The 14534-nt window shown below is 39.9% G+C and overlaps 1 protein-coding gene across 1 annotated transcript in view; it reads left to right on the top strand.

The window, feature by feature from the left end:
* CDH2 (cadherin 2) overlaps positions 1 to 14534 on the top strand; it is a 114050-nt gene that overhangs the window by 83692 nt on the left and 15824 nt on the right. The window contains exons 8-14 of the mRNA XM_059859732.1: positions 3161 to 3298; positions 3660 to 3845; positions 5734 to 5990; positions 7293 to 7435; positions 8629 to 8862; positions 9183 to 9416; positions 10660 to 10799. Of these exons, the coding sequence (XP_059715715.1) occupies positions 3161 to 3298; positions 3660 to 3845; positions 5734 to 5990; positions 7293 to 7435; positions 8629 to 8862; positions 9183 to 9416; positions 10660 to 10799 (1332 nt within the window). The remainder of the gene's footprint in view (positions 1 to 3160; positions 3299 to 3659; positions 3846 to 5733; positions 5991 to 7292; positions 7436 to 8628; positions 8863 to 9182; positions 9417 to 10659; positions 10800 to 14534) is intronic.

Genomic DNA, 14534 nt, shown 5'->3' with positions numbered 1-14534 from the left:
GGAAGAAACCAGCTGCCTGTGGAGCTCAGACCCTCACATTAACAGTTGGAAAAGCCTTGTCATTCACCATCAGTTTTCCTGATGGATCACTCTGCTGACACCCAGATGGGTATATATAAACATTTCTTGAACATATTGGATATTAATGATTAACATTAAATCATTCAAATATTAAATTAGACTAATATGAAATAAAATGGTTTCCTTCCCAAGCTTTGCTTCCCCCATTTCCTGAGTCATTTTGTGGAAGTCAATTAAATTAAAATGACTGGGAGTCTAGAGAGCCAAAGCTGAATCGTCTTCTGACAGTGGGCTGGGGAGTGCCTTGTTGTCCGTGTACCCCAGCTGGTCTGCCCACTTCTGCCTTTCCACTCTTTTCTATAAGTCTTGTCTCTATAGATAAACCTCTAATTAAAGTCATAAAACGCCAGGCAGAATTTTAAATTCTTAAATAATGTGACACATTTTTTATGGGAGCATAAGTGTTGTAGGCATTAAAAAAAAAAAAGTGGTTCCTCTGATAGCATTCCTCATCTGCTGGTATTTTAGATTAACATGCACAATGCATTATCTGTGCTAACACGCACAGGAGGAGATTTGCTTAGGTAAGGAAACTCAGCTTAAGGCAGAAGAAATCTTTCATTTGTTATCTCAAAAGATGCTGTTTCATGAGATCCAGCTGCTCTTATTTCTTCCCTTATTGCTGTGGAATTCACTTCAGCATTAAAACATCTGCCTTACTGCTGGAGGTACTGAAGAAGTCAGGCAGGGTACTTAAATTTACACACTGACATTCCTGCCTCACGTGAGGTTAATTCAGTGAAGTGCTCTTTTATTTGGCCTGTGTTGAAGTGGAAAGATGTGAACTGATGAGGTCTGCGTTCTTTCTTGAAGCTGCCAGTTTGCTTTTAGATGTGTTGCTGCTAAGTCTCTGTGCAGGCTGCTGACACATGCTGCACAGCTCATTCCTGGCTGCTTCTCAAACCACAGTAAAAAGAGACCCACCTCCCCCAATTTCCCCATGCCTGGAAAGTTGTGTGCTTGTTGATTTCTGAAATTTCGCTCTCAGCAGTTGATCTGCTTTATGTGAGTGCTGGGGAGAAGGGAAAAAAACAAGGAACCAAACAAAAACACTTATTTGCTGTCTTTTGGGGCACTTTCTGGGGAAGTTTGTAGTGTGCTGGTTCTGTTGGAATTAAGTAAGTCGATTGTAAGGAAGCTGAATCTCTGTGTAATAATAATGGAGTTTTCCTTAATGAAATTTGCTTCTTGGGATCAATGTATTAGGACCCAGATGAATCAGAAGCACCTGCTGTTTCAATAACATAAAATCATATGGTAGTGAGATTTGCTTCAATACTGCTTTAGATTTTATTGTTTCACAGTAAGTAAAGTTTGATTTTTTTCCTGGGTGAAAGTGGTAAAAGCATTTCTTTGATTCCCTCATGACTGCTACTCTTATTGTTGTCATGAAGGAAACCTTTAAGATGTTTAAAGGCTGTTGAAGGTCGGTTTGCAAGTATGTTTTCCAGGCCAGAATTCATATACCTCTATGTATATACATTTATGCATTATTAAACATGTATACTGCACTTCTGTAGACTTAATACTAGTCTTGCTTTTTTGAAAGAATTGTGGGATGCACATGTAGCAATACACATTGGGGTGTCTTGTAAGGGTTTCTGTGTGAAAGAGGGCATGAGCATAAATCATTGTCTTCAGTGGGAGATAAAGATCCATAGAGCTTATTTTTAAAACTTTCTATTCCGTGACTCATTGTTGCTGCTTGGAAACGTGCAAACCGTTAAACCTCTCATGTCTGTCGTACTGTCTGGCCAAAGTTTGAAAGAAAGCTAAATAATATCAGTGGAATTATCCTTGCTTCTTTTTTGTATCAATACCTGTAATTCCTTTTTGTAAATGGTGTGATTCTAGGGGTGTCCTGCTTAGGGTCAGGAGTTTGACTCTCTGATCCTAATGGGTCCGTTCCAACTCAGCATGTTTCATGATTCTAAATTGTTTCCGTGAGAAATAATCTGTCATATACCCCACTCTTTAGACAGTAGAAGGAAATAACGTGGGGGGAAAAAAAAAGTGGGGGGGAAAAAAAAAAAACAGAACATAAAAAGAGGCTCTTTTTGAATTATTTTTATTTTGCCGAAAGATTTTTGCCAGTGTTAACAAACGATTTGTGAAAGTGCTGTTTCAAAGCAATAGCAGCTCCTTGTGTTTGTGTCCTTTCTTTTGGGAAGAACTGAATGGTAACACTTCTCTGCAAGGAAGAACGATGAACTGGAAAACTGAAGGAGCATGCATAATATTGGAGAGCAATGAGTTAAAGTAAACTTTTCACCAATCCTACACGGAAAACATCTTTATGATGTTGGGGTTTTTTTTAATAGAACCTTGTTGATGTTGTTTTAAGCAGCTCACCAGGCTGAGGTCAGGTCTCTACAGGAGTTTCTGGTGCTTAGGGCCGCTGGCCCCAGTCCAGCTGTGAGGGAGGAGTGAGTGCCCAGCTCAAGGGCCATTAGCAGCAGTGGGGGGAGAGGGGGCCCATGGCTGCCATACTCACCAGGGTGTTTAACATTTATGGAAATAGCCCGTTTGGTGCTTCCCTCCCCCTTTCTCCCAGTGCCCTTACTCGTCTCTGTTGGCCTCGACATCTTTGGTTTCCATAGAGATCACAAGAAGTTGCAGCAGCAGTTTTATGCTCGGGCTTGGCTGAAACAAAACCTTGGCACTTGTGGCCGTTTGGCCGACGAACCTACCTTGGCTCAGTGCTCTCAAATGCTTTTGAGGACTTTCCCTGTTTTAGTATAAAATGCGCTCTGTCTCTCTCTTCGCTGTTTGAAAAGCATTGTCAAACCTGTGATCATGCATTAACTGTCTAAAGTGGTTTGATTTATTAGCGTAGGAAGCAGTCAGTCCTTACCTTGATGGTCTTTGAAGAAAGTCAAATAGTAGTTCAGTATAAGCAACCTGCTGCCGTATTCCTGTGGCACAAACTTTGCTTGCTCCTGTCATTTTGGGTGATGCTAACTAGAATAAACTGTGCGATAGGCTCCATTGCTTAGCAGAGTGCAATTTTTGGGAACACCTGCTGTCCTATGGTAATGTTAGTTTTGTCTAAAACTTATGTTGTCATTTTGTGTTTCAGAAAGTACAACAATATACATTAATAATTCAAGCTACGGACATGGAAGGAAACCCAACATATGGTCTTTCAAACACGGCAACTGCTGTCATCGCTGTGACAGATGTCAATGACAATCCTCCAGAGTTCACTGCCATGACTGTAAGTACAGGATAGGAGTTACTGAAGGATGTGCATATTTATAACCCTTCTCTGTTTCTCTCATTACATTCACAGACAGTAAATATTTATTACTTATTAAATACCATACTGGCAGGCAGAATCAAAATATGTGCAGAATATATATCCCTTACATGCTGCGTTCTGCTTTTGACCAGAAGGCAAAAGCTGACAAGGGAATCAAGCCATTGGTTCTCTGGGTGGCCTCAGGTAATCTTCATCAGATAAATTATCAGAGCTCCAGTGAAAAGAGATGGGCTGCCCCACTTTGATGAATGTTCAGCCTGGTGTGGCCCTTGCACGCTCCCCCAGATGAGGTGAAGTGTTTCTGTGGTTTCTGCAGTTCTACGGGGAAGTGCCGGAGAACAGGGTGGATGTGATTGTGGCCAATCTGACGGTGACAGATAAAGACCAGCCGCACACGCCGGCCTGGAACGCCATGTACCGCATGACCGGGGGGGACCCGACCGGCCGCTTCACCATCCTCACCGACCCCAACAGCAACGACGGGCTGGTGACTGTCGTAAAGGTAAGGCGTGCTTGCCTCTCAGAGAGTTCAGCAGAGATGGAAGAGGTGGGAGAGCACCGAAAAGGGGGAAATGTGAATTCCTGAGGCCAGCGTGAATCTGGAATCAAATGGATGCTCCCTTTCTTGTGGAATCTAGTCCGTCTCTTCAGTTGTTACCTTGCTTATGCTATCAATAGTATTCTGCCTGCTCAGTTTTAAAAATCAGGCTAGGTTATTAGAAATTACAAATCTTGAATCTTTATTTGCCAAAAGTTAGAAGTTACTTTGTGGAAAAGTGTCTGCTCAGTATTTTTTGCTAGTCTAAACTTCCTACCTCCTCAATTAGTAGTCATGCATGTCGTCTGCACATTTTATGTCAAGATGTTCCATTAAGGAAGAGATACAGGCAGTCAAAGCACAATCAGAGAGGAAAAAATGATAGGTGGGAGGGTACTTCTACAAGAGACATTTAAAGGCTGGCTATTTTTAAAGCCTCATTTAAATACCTTTTATGGAATAACCTGTCTGTCTTCATTCTCTAGCCAACACAGCTCTGTGTTGAGGGATGACTTATTTCAAGTGATAATAACAATGTGACTCTATAATTAAACCTGCCAGGCAGTAGCCACCTTTCCTCATGACCCACTGATAAATGTCTCATCTCTGAGTTGGCCTACTCTGGTTTTGGCTGATCCGTTTCAAAGTCACATGTGTGATGCCAGTAATCCCATTTGGAAATTAAAAAATTCACTTTTCCTTTTCTCTCTTTTTTTGTTTGTTTTGTTTAATTTAATTTTGTTTCATTTTATTTAATTTCGTTTTGTTTGATTTTAATCCTCCCAGTATCTAGGTGACAAAAAGATACAACCTACAGGCAGCATTAATAGTAATTCACGTTGGGTTTTTTTAAGAACTGTCTCTGGTTTATAACTGCTCTTCCCCAGAGGTATGAATTATTGCATTGCAATCTTCCAGGAAGAATTATGTGAGTGTCTGTGCTTTTTAGCACTCCTTTAAGTGCCCAGACACAGGAAGAGTTGGAAACCTGCCTACAGTTTTTATTGGCAGTGCAGTGAGTTGGTCTGTCAACCTGTAATGAAGATTAGATTGCCTCTTGTCACTTACTTTATACTGTCACATGCAAACTGCCCCACTAAGGTACAGGGTTTTCTTCCAGTCTGGGATCTGTGTGAGTAGTACAGTGCATAGTACAAAGGGAAATCCTGTTTCCAGGAATGCCTCAGCCCTGCACAACATGACAGAGGAACTCTACATTTACAGAGTTTTTACTTCTAAGGTGGACTTCTGGCTCAGTGAGGAAATCTCCAAATGGAAGGTTGTCTTCACTGGGAAGATGGAAGCTGTAGGTATATCAGAAATCAGGTTGACTGGGATTACTAAGAGTCTTTCTAGTGAGATGTTGAGGACATGAGAATCTCTGATCTATAGTACTAAAACTTGTTTGAAGGAAACTTCCGTCCTTCTAACAGAAAGAGGCAGCTTTCTGTCCCCAGGAGAGATCATCAGGAGGTACATGTGAGTGCCCAGCACAAAGCTGGGAGCTTCATCATTTTGTGATTAAACTACTCGTTTCCTCATTTGTCTCTAATAGCAGTACCAGAGTAGGTTAAATCCCAGAATGATTTCTAAAGGTTTCTAGCTCTTCTGACTTCAAAACTGCTGCTGCTGCTGTGTGCAGAGCTGAAACCACCACATGCTGCTAAACAAAACCCCCAGAGCATGGGCTTGTGTTGAGGTGATGATATTGTGTGCTCTCTTCAAACCCCATGCTCATTTTTCAGAAAAGTACAAGAAATCTTCAAAAATGTGCTTTAAATTTAAAATGTTATTGTGTGTCCATTGCTCCTGTGGTTGAACATTAACACTTCCTGCTCTTTGCTCTTCCCAGCCTATTGACTTCGAGACCAACAGGATGTTTGTACTTACCGTAGCTGCGGAAAATCAAGTGCCTTTGGCTAAGGGGATTCAGCATCCTCCTCAGTCAACAGCAACCGTGTCCATCACGGTCATTGATGTGAATGAGAGCCCATATTTTGTTCCAAACCCCAAGCTCGTGCGTCAGGAAGAAGGGCTGATGGCTGGCAGCATGTTGACGACTTTTACTGCTCAGGACCCGGATCGTTACATGCAACAAACATCTCTGAGGTCTGTATAAGCATTTGGCAATGTCTGTGTTACGGAATGGGTGGGGAGCAAAGAGGTGACATTTGAAATGACTGCATTTACCGTAGCACACAGCTATCCCAACACATCCTGTAAAATGGAATTTTGGCTGTAGAGAAGGCGAGCTGACCAGTATTCATAGGTGTGTAAACTGGGTCATTTTCTCATCCTAAGTCCCATTCCATCAAGACAGAAAGCAGTTACGCATCTGTGGTAAAGTATATGTTCTATCCCAACGAATTCAGTCAGAACAGACACATGCTTCTGTGAGCTAAGAACATTTGCAATTAAAATTCAGTAATTTTCACATTGCAGCAAAATCGGATTGTTGACGAAATCTGAAGGTGTTTTTTTTTTTTCCTTTTTTCTCCAGTAAAGCAAAATGGTGGTGTGGTCTGACTGTGAATTCTTGTACTATGATCATAATTTTATCATAATTTTTCTTATGTCTAAAACTTTTGTACACAAGCATGCCTCATGTAAGACGTGGTCATTATTTGCAGAGCTAAGGCTGTGACTGCCCATGGGTCAGGACTCACCTTATCCAGCTTTTTTTTTTTAGTTCACGTAGAAGAAACTCCAGAATTTATGTTCTGTCTTTCCTTCCAAAATCCAAGATTATTGCAATTTTATTTTATCTTGATTTTTGGTTAGCTGTTTGTAATACTTTGCTCATTTCTGGACATAACCATCATAGAAATGACAGCATGAGGACTTGAATACCAAGATAGCTTGCACTTGATTAATGTCAGAGAGAAAGTTTATCAGATAGAAGAATGGTTTTGAAAGACACTTCTCTTTCAAATTAAGATCAGAAACATGCAGTAAAACCAGGGCCACTGAAAATGAAGTGATACTGAAATGCTAGAACAATGTGAGTTAGTGCAACTAACACTATCCATTTTTCTCTCTCTCCTGCTCTCAGCACTCTGACAATATGAAAATTAGTATGAATAGCTCTGTAGGTGTAGAAAAACCAAGGAGGACCCTGACTGAATATTTTAATTGAGTCTGAGTAGTAATGTTATATAGTTTATGGTAATTATATTATTTCCTCCAGTTACATGATAGCTTACAGGGCAAGGCACTTCAAGAATCAAAATGCAGGACTGGTATTTAATATGTATTTCTAAGAAATTTACTGACAGGGCTTGATAAATGAAAATTTGTAAAATCCTATTTTCAAATTCCAAAAACATGTTCAGAATACAAATTAAAATACTGTCTTTGTTGTTAATATTTATGTTGGCAGATAAATAACACAACTTATGATTAAATACACAGGTACTCAAAACTTTCAGATCCTGCAAACTGGCTGAAAATTGACCCTGTTAATGGACAAATAACTACTACAGCTGTTTTGGACAGAGAGTCAATATATGTGCAAAACAACATGTATAATGCAACTTTTCTTGCTTCTGATAATGGTATGTATCAATACTGTGTATTTTTTTCAAAAAGCTTTTCATCTTTGTGATTGAATGGCATTCAGTTTTACTGGGGCAGAAAACAGGATATGCTCAGCATACATCCCATTGGAAATCTGTATTACTATCAGACTCTGTATAATTTCCCAGCTACTTGGGAAATGGCTGAAGAATTATTCTCTGAGTTTATAGAAGAATACTGTCTTGGTTGCATTAGTTGAGTTGACAGAAAATTGAAAAAGCCCTGCATGGGAGTGTGGTAGGTTGAGTGAATGCACAGCATGAGTGGGCTTTATGGGGAGTAATGTGTCATTGGAGGGGCTTTGTATTTTCCCACATTCAGGGTGCAGCAGTGCAGAGGGAAAAGTATCTTTTTGTTGTCAGTTTGTTAATGACAATTAATGCTGCTCAGAAATGAGTCCTTTGATTTCAGCTGGAGGGCTGTCCTGTTCATAACTGATAGCAGAAAGATGGACAGGCACAGTTAGAGACATTCTCATATTATAAGGGAAAACTGAAACACTGGGGCTATTTGCCTTGGAAAGAAGACATGGTAAAAATTTCTGAACTGGAAGCTATATCAACTGTTTCTATACTTTGGCTCTGTTCTGGAGAAAAGACATAAATGGAACTGGAAGATTATGGGAGGTGGAATGAGAACCATTGCTAGTTATACTGAAACATTCAGTGCCAAGTGATCACATCAGTGTGTGATTCCGGCAAGATTTATAGAACTATCACACATTCAGTATGGATGGCAGGAATGTCCAGAAATAGCATGATGAAACTCAGTATTAGAAAGAATTTAAATAGCACAGTTGTGGTAAAGGGTGATCTTAAGCCTTCAGAGTTAGGAAATAATTTTTTCAGAGGACAAACCATCCCAATTTTGCAGCTTCTTTGAAGCCTTTGATGTGGACCATCTCTGGAGATTAGCTGTCTGTCTGATCAGTGAAGTGGGTGAATCCATAATCTATGGATCTGCAGTTATTTGCTGAATTTTGCTGAGTAGGGCCATTTTTCTAAGCACAGACTACATAAGAAGTACTGTGTTAGCAGGGCCAGTGACTGTGTTAGATTGGTTTTGTAAAAGAATCCCCAAACAGAGGTAAACATGTAAGTGTGTTGGTACAGCTTCGTTTAAAAAACCTTGCAACTGGAAACTGGCTTAATGCTATTTCATTTTCTTTTAGGAATACCCCCAATGAGTGGAACTGGCACACTTCAGATATACCTGCTGGACATCAATGATAATGCCCCCCAAGTGCATCCAAAAGAAGCCACAACTTGTGAAACACTGCAGCCTAATGCTATTAACATCACTGCTGTAGACCCTGACATAGATCCAAATGCAGGCCCGTTTGCCTTTGAGCTGCCTGACACACCTGCTAGTATTAAGAGGAATTGGACCATTGTTCGAATTAGTGGTAATTAACATTATGGAAATCTTCATAGTTTTAAAGAAACTTCTGCAAATATCTTCTCAGTGGTATTATTTCACAACATACATGAGTTTGGTTGATTCAAAAAAAGAAATCACCTTAGTGTAAGTTCTCCGGAGGACAAGAAATTTTAAGAAAGAAAAGATGGTCACAGCAGTCAGGAAGTCTGTTACCTTGAGTGTCACAGAGCAGTTTGAGCGAGAAGTTAACGCTGAGCTCAAACAAGAGCTATTTTTGCCAATTCTATTTTAATCCCATGTGAGCAATATATTACTTTTTAACCAGCACCTTATTTCCACACACAGGTGATCACGCCCAGCTCTCCTTAAGAATCCGGTTCCTGGAGGCTGGTATCTATGATGTGCCCATAGTAATTACAGATTCTGGAAATCCACATGCATCCAGCACTTCCTTGCTGAAGGTGAAAGTTTGCCAGTGTGACTTAAATGGAGACTGCACAGATGTTGACCGGATTGTTGGTGCAGGACTGGGCACTGGTGCCATCATTGCAATTCTGCTTTGTATCATCATCTTGCTCAGTGAGTAGATAGCTCTCTTAATTTTAACTCCTTTACTCTTGTTTTGCAAATACAATATTACTTACTTTAGTATCAGGTACCTTGACAACACAGGGGAGTTATTAAAGGCTCAGGTCCAGGAATTGTTGCTGCGTGTTTCAGTGTTTTGGACGAGTATGAAAACTTCCTTATAATACAGGATTTAGAGTTGGACAGAGTACAGCTAGCACCTGTTTGGAAGTCAAACCCTGCAGTGGGTTTGTGAAAGAGATTTTCCATTTATACTCATGGACACTTGTAGTGTTACGTCAGTGAGCGGCCAGGTTGAAGATGTGATTAGTCCCCAGGCTTCTAATCTGTCTTGCGCTGCCAGTACTGTGCAATTTGGTGCCACCCATAGCAGGTAGCAATGCTTTTAGGGAGTGCTCTGATGTTACTACCACTGTGCTTCAGATTAGTGCAAGTAGGAATTACTGTTGGAAAGTAATTCATCACAGCCCTTCACACAAGGCCTGGAAAGAAAGGCAGGTGTTGCAATGATGTGTATGGTTAAGTACTGCATAAAGCTGTACTAGTATTTTATTTTGTGTGAAGTGCAGTGAGAAAGGGATATGACTAAAAATCATGAGTAAGTGTCTGTCCAGTGTAGTAAATTAGATAATTAGATTAGCTAGCTCTCCTCCACATTATAGTTAACTGATTGCCTGTTGTGGTGGAACACAAGGGAGAGATTAGCCTGGTCATAGAACACCATGCAGCCATCTAGAACATAGAAAATTATGGAAAACAATAATTTAAAAAAAAATGAGCCTGGATAAGCACATGATTCTACACAAGCACACAGTGCATTTTCTTGATAGAAGATGCTTTTTAAATGCTAGGTGTGAAACTAACAGAGCCTTATTGAAAAAGAGATTTCTTTCTGAATAGAGTGGTTTATGAAGTATAGTCTTTCTTAGTTCTTTTCATGGCAAGTTTATTTTGCAGATGTGGAATGGATTTGTTACTTACAACCTTGAATATGTGATTGATTTCTAAACTGAATTGCCTATAGTGGTCTGAGTTGAAACATCTCTTACTTAAGCTGCCTTCTGTCAAATTAATAATTTTTAAAAAACCTCCAGAACAGTAAAATCCAACTTCTTTGCTTTTTTCTGTTTTTTTTTTTTTCTTCTTTTTAATCTTCACATTAAATTTCTACAGTTTTTATGGCTGTAGTTCAGAATTAAGGTGTGGTTTTGTCTCTTCCATTTTTGCATTACAGTTTTAGTTTTAATGTTTGTGGTGTGGATGAAACGCCGTGATAAAGAGCGTCAGGCAAAGCAGCTCTTGATTGATCCTGAAGATGATGTGAGGGACAACATTCTGAAATACGATGAAGAAGGGGGTGGAGAAGAAGATCAGGTGAGGAAAGGTTAATGGGTTTTATGTATAGATTTACACTTCTCTCTGCTCTTTATTTTGTTTACATTGAAACACTCTGGTAGGTAGCTAATTTTTACATTAAGTACTGAAGGCAACAGCTGCTTTATCTTTTTTTTTTTTTTTTTTTGCTATTACAGATATACCAATTGCATGCCATTTGGATAAGATGTAAAAACAGTATCTTGTCCTCTTGCAGTAAAAGCATTCTGACCAGATTCCAGCTACGGCTGTTATATTTAAATGAAAGTTAACATCCACTGTCATTGCTGTCTGTAAACTTTCCTCACTCCTTGTCTGGGAGCTTGTACAGCAACACGAGTGAAGGGTGCCTAATATCATCTAAACCAAATACAACCCTTTCTTGGTGGTGGGTGAATGCCTTTCTAGATAAATAGTAATGTTGGCTATTGACAGATTTGCCACCACTGGGATTTCAAGCTTGGAAAGCATTTAGGTTTCAAGTAGCTGTCAGGGCACATCTGTGTTCATTCAGATACTTTCCCAGGCAGGTGCCATATGCATTTACTCTCATGTCACCTCTGGTTGAACCACTGCTGATATGTCAGAGGCCTAGGAGTGATGTGTATATGCTAAGAATAGTGTCTTTCCCCCACCTCCCGCCAAGTTAGTGGATTTTCAAGCAGTGTGATTTCCTTCATTCAGAGGACATTTATTAAGTGCTTTATGAACATGGACAAACAGCAGATTTATGCACATTATCAATGGTCGAAGTGAGTGTAGTAATTACAAAGAGAACAGTGCGTATAATAGTCTAAGAAATTTTCCAGTTAAAAGCCTTGAAAAATTAAGTGCAATTCTTCCACACATCCCCAGTCTCAGTCATCTGGCACTTGAGTTATCTGAAAAGTGTCTCCCTTTGCTGGTACAGACTTCTATAGTTTCCTTCTGCTCATTTGTTTGTTTATCTGAAATTTGTGTTCCCCTTAGTAATTTCCATGCTTCCTGCATTTCCCCAAGTACTGTTCCTACTTCCTGGCTTTTCTGCATTAATGTTCTTCTTAGGCAGTTTTCAAAGGAAACTTCAGTTTATGCAGTTTTGGAAAAATGCTTATGTTAAATAAAGTGAAAACAGCCCTTTGAGTCTATGCATGTATTCCAGTTATTTGTACATAGTTTCAGTACAAGAACTGCATCCTGTTCGTGCATCTGTTGTTGTACAGGAAAGTTACAATCTTAAAAGAAAATTAGGAAAACTCATTCCTGTGAGAAGTAATTTTTCAGTTCACATATTCCCAGCTTCTGTTCATCCCGAATTCTCTGGAGGATCTGTTCAGCAATTGTCATGGATCTTTGATTTTTAATTACTGTCCACACAACCCTCAGGACAGAAGTGAGTTAGGTTCTCTGAGTATAGTCCATTGGGAAGCCATAGGTGATGGTAGGGTAGCGTTGGGAGGGATTGTGCTGCAGATCAGAAACATTAGGCATAGTAACAGTGTACAGTGAGAGCAAAACGGGAATGGTGCTGAAGTCTCTCCTCTGCCCATCTTGTGCTCCTCTCCAGCTGGCAGTGCTGTCTTAGTGAGGGGTATGGTTAGGGTGGTGTGGCAGGACTGAGCGAGACGTGCCGTGAGTGCCGCGGAGGTTGGCGCGATGTAAACCATCCGTAATCGCAGCCTGTCGCCGGCCCTGAGTGAATGTGCTGCACGCAGGGAAAGGAGAGCTGCCTGCCGATGGGCTGCCTGGAAAACAGTAAGCAACGTGAAATTAGGACCATTTCATCTCACAGCAGACATGGAGAGCATCTAAACCTAGAGAATTTTAAGGGCTTTACAAAAGATTGAATGATTTTTAGTCACAGCCCCCCCTTCTTACTTTCTGAAGGTGAATTTTAAAGCCACTACTGCAACTTACTTATCTTCACTGCAGCCACTTGTTCAGGTACATGGGTCCCCTTTTTGATCCATTGACAATAGGCCAGTCTCTGGGGGTCTAAAACTCTCTTGCACACTCTAAATGTACAAAGCACGTCCAGAAAAGAACAGCTTGTACAAAGTGTAGCAAGCTTTCATGACCATTTCTAGTGAAGCCAGTTTTATACCACTAGTAGGCAAAACAGGAGTAGGTTCTCCCATAGCTTCAAAGCTAGGAATTTGTTCCTATGCAAAATAGATAAAAAGACAGCAAAAACTTTTCAATTTATTTTCTTGGCTGCAATGGATGACATAAATGTGTTCTGTCTTGCTTTTCAGAGAGAATATTTTACTTTATTTTGATTAGACAATTTTTTAATCTACATTCTGCCTGTCCATAACTAGATGGTAATAATTGCTAGGTTTGTTTCTTCTTGGTTCCCTCCTGGCCCCCCTCATCTCCTTTGCCCAGAGGAAACAGGGAGAATTATATTTCATTGGGGTTTATTTGGTTTTGCACACATTTTATGTGAGGTTTCAGAACTTAGAGTGCAAAGCTTTTCGAATGTCCCAGCAAGTTCTCTGCAAGCAGTAATCTCATTTTTGCAAACCATGGCTTAGCAAAATACTGCATAAGCAAAGCTGCATACAGCATTGTGGGCAAAAGATATTGGCTAGAAAGATCTTTGTGGTTTTGTCAATGTTAATGAAAGTATTCGAGTGTCGAAGTAAGTGTTCTAAAAAAGTATGGGACTAACATCAAAAATGTATTTTCAGAATGAGGCCTCACAAGGTAAAACTGCCACTGTTCTATTAAAATCAAGAAAAAATTGCTTTGTGTCAATCTTGGATCCATAAGTCATCAGTAAATTACAGGAAAATGCTCTGCATCAATATTAACTTTTTTTATGGCACACTATCCCTAAAATCCTGAGGACTGATTAAACAAGGAGCTTCAGTTGATGGCAGTAAACAAGGTGGCTCAAACACAGAGCCATCCAGCCCAGGAAGCATCTCATACGGTGAAATAAAAGGGAATTTTAAAGCCTCGTGTGCATCTCAGTGAAAACAGTATTTTAAAAGCTTCAGACATTTTCATTAAAGGTAAAGTTACTTTTATTTATAGCCAGCAAATTACTTTCTAAAATCGCATGCTTCTCTATAAGGACAGCTTGAAGATTTACCCTGTGTGGCCTGATTTTTCCCAGGTGTTTAGGTTATTTGAAGATATGACTGTTAGGGCTTGAAGGTAGGTGATAGAACTTAGATCTCTCTTTATCCTGAAACAAATTAAACTTAGGTGGTTTTTTCTTAAATACTTTATTTATTTGAGAGGTTTAATTTATTTATTCTGAAACTATGCGAGTTGAGTTTCTTTGCTGTCATGGCAGACCCAGAAACTCCTACAACATGTTCAGCAGGTTACTTTCAAGCTCTCTGTACGTTGTATCAGAGTGATGTCTCCTGTAAGAAATTAGATGAGTTCAAATTCCAGCTAGTTCCTCTGAGTCATAGCAACTGCCAGAAACAAGTTGGAATTCCTGTTTGGTTTTGTTGGTGTGTTTGTTTTTTGTTTTTTTTTTTCTCCTATGCCAGCAATTCCAAGGAATTATGAAGTGAAATCTCTAATAAAAGAGCAGTTTAGTCCTTCGTGAAGGTCTTCTGTTAATCCCATCTGAGGCCATCTTGACCTGCTTTGTTCAGTCTGACAGACTGAATGCTTGTCAAGAAAATTGAGGATCTTGAATCATTCATAGTTGTCTTCTACCCTGGCATGATGTACACAGGGTCGTGTGATCTCCACAGCAGCTGAGAAAAATGCTATTAATTCTCTAAGCCA

The sequence above is a fragment of the Haemorhous mexicanus genome, chromosome 1 (assembly GCF_027477595.1).
Source record: "Haemorhous mexicanus isolate bHaeMex1 chromosome 1, bHaeMex1.pri, whole genome shotgun sequence".
In the NCBI taxonomy this organism is placed as follows: domain Eukaryota; kingdom Metazoa; phylum Chordata; class Aves; order Passeriformes; family Fringillidae; genus Haemorhous; species Haemorhous mexicanus.
The sequence above is the reverse complement of the archived record's forward strand: the minus strand, read 5'-3'. Positions and strand labels throughout refer to the sequence as shown.